Source organism: Hyalella azteca, unplaced genomic scaffold (assembly GCF_000764305.2).
Source record: "Hyalella azteca isolate HAZT.00-mixed unplaced genomic scaffold, Hazt_2.0.2 contig3201, whole genome shotgun sequence".
Classification (NCBI taxonomy): domain Eukaryota; kingdom Metazoa; phylum Arthropoda; class Malacostraca; order Amphipoda; family Hyalellidae; genus Hyalella; species Hyalella azteca.
In genome coordinates, this window is record NW_025933453.1 from 1 (window position 1) to 4,932 (window position 4,932).

At 37.4% G+C, this 4,932-nt stretch overlaps 1 protein-coding gene across 1 annotated transcript; it reads right to left on the bottom strand.

The window, feature by feature from the left end:
* Positions 1 to 6: 6 nt before the first annotated feature.
* Positions 7 to 2,078, bottom strand: LOC108681800 (the record flags this gene model as incomplete). Its single annotated transcript, XM_018170875.2, has 5 exons — positions 1,944 to 2,078; positions 1,252 to 1,361; positions 849 to 906; positions 466 to 592; positions 7 to 269 (listed from the first exon to the last, which is right to left on the bottom strand). Coding segments are annotated over exons 1-5 (581 nt in total), but the record flags the coding sequence as incomplete, so codon positions are not given.
* Positions 2,079 to 4,932: the final 2,854 nt, after the last annotated feature.

Below are 4,932 nucleotides of genomic sequence, written 5' to 3' on the forward strand. Positions count from 1 at the left end.
ACCTGCGTTGGGTAAGTGTAGGGTGAAACGCAGTGTACCTGCGTTGGGTAAGTGTAGGGTGAAACACAGTGTACCTGCGTTGGGTAAGTGTAGGGCGAAACACAACCCGTGAAGATCTCTGCATTCCTGTTCTTCTGGCGCAGCAACTTGTTGAGCTGCGGCAGCGGCTCGATCAACATGCCCGTCCAGCCCTGGCGACGCTCCAACTCCAACGTCACGTCCGCATACTCGCCGTCACCAGCGCCCAGCACCAGGAAACGCCCGTTACGCTGAAAAGAAATCATTGTATTAGTTTGTAGACAAAATTCAGGTGTACGATGTTGCCTTAAGGGTTTTCCTAATACACGGAGAGCGCAAATAAAATACACAGTTTTTGTATGTTTACATTGGGCTTAAATTGCTCCCATGTGTAACTGCAGAAAAGTAGAATTAGTAACTATTAGAGATGCCATGATGAGCCATTACCTTGTCTTTGAAATAGTCGTAAATGTATTGCTGCGTCTGGTTGAAAACCTTCTCGTCGTATGGCTTGTAATTCGCTAGCGTCAGCGGCCCGCTGCTGGGAGGCACGATGTATTTGTTGCGCAGGAACCTGTGGCACACAGAAACGCAATAATGCTACGAGACGAAAACCACGGCATACGTCGTCATCGTAACATTTTATATTTTTAACTAGGAAAAGGCATGGAAGCCTAGCAATCTGATTCACTCACTTATGCTTGAACTTGTGAAATGTGAGAACTGATGTCTAGTTTCACAAGTAACTGTTTGGTTCATATATAACATATATGAAGTATGTGAGGGATTGCGAATAAATTAAAAATACTGAAATTAGCAGTTTGACTCACTTGGCCATGTATTCGTCGTTATAGGCAGGAGGTCCATCCAAGAACTTCTTCAAACAAACTGAAATACATTAAAATCACTTGAGTAATGAAAGTAAAGAATTCAATTTTTAAAACAATTGTTGGAAATTTGACAAGCAACTTGCTTCGAATTTACTCAGATAATGGTGTATTTTTGATTGCATTTTAATATTTACACTTGCTTATAGATTTTTAGAACATTTAAGCAATGCTTGATTAATGAGTTCTCACTTCAATTCCATCGTCAGCCGATGTAAAGCCATTCTGGAGCTTCGTTTGCACCCACTAATTAAGTAATATTACATGATAAAAGCCTATCGACAACACGTATCAAGCTTGCAAGACAAATCAAGTTTGGCAGTGGGTGACGAGTTATTTGCTTCACCTTGTTTAGAGCAGGTGACCGCGACAGGCTTGCGCGTGAGTGACAGCAACTGCAGGAACAATACCACCAGGAATACGGCCAACATCGCCAGAAGAGTTTCTCCCAATATTCTGGAATGGCATACATTTTCACGTAATTACATTTTTAATTAAAAAATTGGCCTAAAGTTTTGTCGTTAGTGGTCGGCAAGTTAATGGGAACCAACTTATAGCATAAAATATACATTATTTTTTAGTAAAATATTATATCGCCTCAGTAAATGATAACGGTAACTAATAATAGCGCTTCACAGGAGGAATTTGTTATTCAAAATTACGACTAAAAAGCAGGCATAAAATTTTTTTTCATCCGAGCTATATTAGAACTTCAATATGAACCATGAACTGAAATATGACATGAACTGAACCACTGCAAACCTCAATATAATGAATTAATTGGCTTCTTAAGCAAGCTTTACCAGACTAAGGGCCATCATGGAAACAAAACGAGCTGCTACCTTCGACTGGTGTGTCTTTGCTACTCACTTGATTTTCAGGAGACTTTACAGTCATATATATCGTGAAGTTTTAATTTATTCAAACTAGAGGAAGAAGAAGTATAGAAAAATATTCAGTTGGCTGCTACAATGTTTATTTATTTATTAGATTCGATGAAATTATAAATCAAAGAATAAAAGGGTAGGCTTTACTTACTTGTTCAGCTTATTCTTGTCCATTTTATCAGAAATCACAGCAGAAATTAACAATAAAATTGTTTCTTTTTTTTCGTAAGATTGGAACCAAAAGCACCTAATGAGAGACAACGGTTCTTCGTACTTAATTCTGAAAAATACCAGTACTTCAATGTCTGAGATAACCAGTGCTCATATACAGATAAAGAATGGAGTTAAACAACCTTTTTTGCGAAATTAAAATATAAAATATACGGTAACAAAATTGTGGTAACTGAATTCATTTAAAACTTTGTTACAAAGTTTTTGTAACAGCAAAATAATTCTGAAATTAAATCGAAACTAATTAACTCGTAATGCTTCGGAAATGAATTTGTCAATTCAATTATAATACGTTTTGCGATGCGCAATCCGCCGCCCCGCCAGCCCTGGCCACGTCTGCAGCGACTTTCCTGCATCTAAAGCGTTCGCTTTGAGGAAACTCGCGGCTTTTAACTTACCGGAAAATGTAAGAGCATGGAGAGCGCCTAGTTGGTTTTATCCTCCAGCGGTAAAAAAGTTTGAGCCCTGATGTTCTGTGCAAGTTTTTGATGGCACAATAATAAATTTCTGTTTATTTTTCTCTGCATCGTGGACGTCAACAATTCCGGACTAAATCCAAGCTTGGTCGGAATATTCAAGAAAGATTTTAACTGGTCCTGTTTGAGACGCGATTGATTCGAGATTAAAAAGTCAACTTTTGTAGAAAAATGTGCCTCGCCATCATCCCGTGGAAAACATGCTTTTAGAAGAGGATTAGAAAAGTGACCACCTCTTCTAACGGAACACAATAAATTGATTCGCTCTTGCTTGCTAGCATCGATATTATTATTTGAACAATCGTTCCTGACAAAACTGGTTATATGTTCTAATGCACTGTGAAGAAATAAAGTATTTGGAAATTTTTCCTAGTTATAGGTCACAATTCGAGGCAGAAGATACGTGTTTTATATTCTTCACACACTGTTTAATTTCGAGACATCTATTCAAGTTGGAGATCACATTAGTTATTTATAAGCTGTGAGGTTCATTCGATCTTTCGTTTTTATATGTTATGTTAATTGTTTTTAGATTTTAAAGTAAATATTAGTTTTGCTCTAACGTGCAATCAAAATACTTTGATGCCATAACATCATGAACGAGTTCACGAACGTCGTCCCGCAGTATTACGCAACCATTGCATACTAGACTTGAATATTAAAAATATAACACAGAACTCACTGCAGTGAGTGACAGAGAACGCATTTTCTCGTCGACGAAAACTTGAGGTCACGGACGGACAGACGGACGGACAGACAGACAGACAGACAGACAGACGGACATGGCGAGCACAACAGTGCATTTTTTCCATAAAAGAGAAAATGCGCTAAAAATGGGATGACATTAAACGATTAAGTAATGAGGGTGTTTGATTCTGAGCAAATTAGTTAAAGTTTTCTGTTGTTAATCAGGTGGCACGCTGAATATCTTAGATTTTAATATATTGCTTAAACTAGAGTTATTGGCTTACTAATTCGATGATATTCTAGTTCAACAAGTGAGGTCCGATATGCGAGGATAAAGAAATTAATGTGGTATATTCGCTGATTTTTTTTTATTAATTAATTAATTAAGATTCCTTTCATCATACGAAGACTTGGCAATTCATGAATACATTATTCACGAATTGCCAAGTCTTATTAATGTTAAAAATGCTCTATCTTAAAGTAATTTAGAATTCGATCGATTTATCTTGCCATTAATTGGAAGCCAGTGAATTTTTGAGACATCTAAATTTCATTCTTTCATAAGTTGAGATATAAAGTTGCGCAAAATATGGATAAACATGCGAAAAATAACAAAAATTAATTATTTTCAATTAAAAATAAGAAGCCATGCTCGTAATCTCACTACAGTTTATCTTAACAAGAACTGCAACGTTTAATGGATTGCAGTTGCTATTCTTCAGTGAATTCATCCCCTGGAAAGCTATGCAGGAGCATATGTTCAGTCTTAAAATGCCTAGCAAATTATGGACCAGGCAATAAGTTCAGCAGCTATCTCAATCATTCGTCAGTTATGGAAAGATCGGGTTCCAAAGGCCGGATCCCTTGTGAATCAAGCCACGAAAAGTTCAAGAATCGGCAACAGGCCATGGGCCTATTTCTTCAACGCCGACACTTCTATTCTATTCTATTCTATTCAGTAGAGCTGAATAGCACCCAGTCCACTGAATTGCCTGTTTCGAAAGTCTTTTCCAGTTTCAGGTTTTGTTCTGATAAGAACATACGGAAATCACTCGACACGACTCTGTAGCGCATCACCAGCAACACCATCTGCAAAAGATCAACAAATTTTTTTAGTTATACAGGGAACAATAAGCACAGGCAAGCAGGGTGCTTGCATTTGGCTAATCAGGTTTCATCCCAAACGTGCAAATGTTTTGATTGCAAAGGAAATGTGGATTACTTAAAAAATTTCTAGCTTAACTGAAGACTAACTTGGACGTAAATTAACAACAACCGGAGAACAATGGAGAACAGATTACTTCTGTGGCTAAACTTGTACAGTCAATGTGGCGTAACATGTTCAGCTAATAAATATTCGGGCTCCATAAATAATTTCAATTGTATTTCCAAAAATAATTCCTTAAATAATTCAAATTGAGCGACTAAATTTCCTTCTAAAGTGGTAGCAAGATATGAAAATGGCCTTAAATTTTTAATGAAAAGGAAGCATTTGGAACAGATTAATATAATTCCTTTTTTTACTCATCCTGCCTTGAATTGAGGAAGAGACTCAGGCTCCATCGACGCAAGGATCTTTATGTCAAATCCGGACATGTCGAGCACCAGCAAGTCCACTACTGCGGATAGCGTGCGCGACGCATGCAGTATGTACGACAACGGCAGGCACGGCACAATCAACTTGTCGTACGTCTGGTTCTTCTAGAAACGATGAAATATTTTTTATTTAAACTTGAATGTCATTGC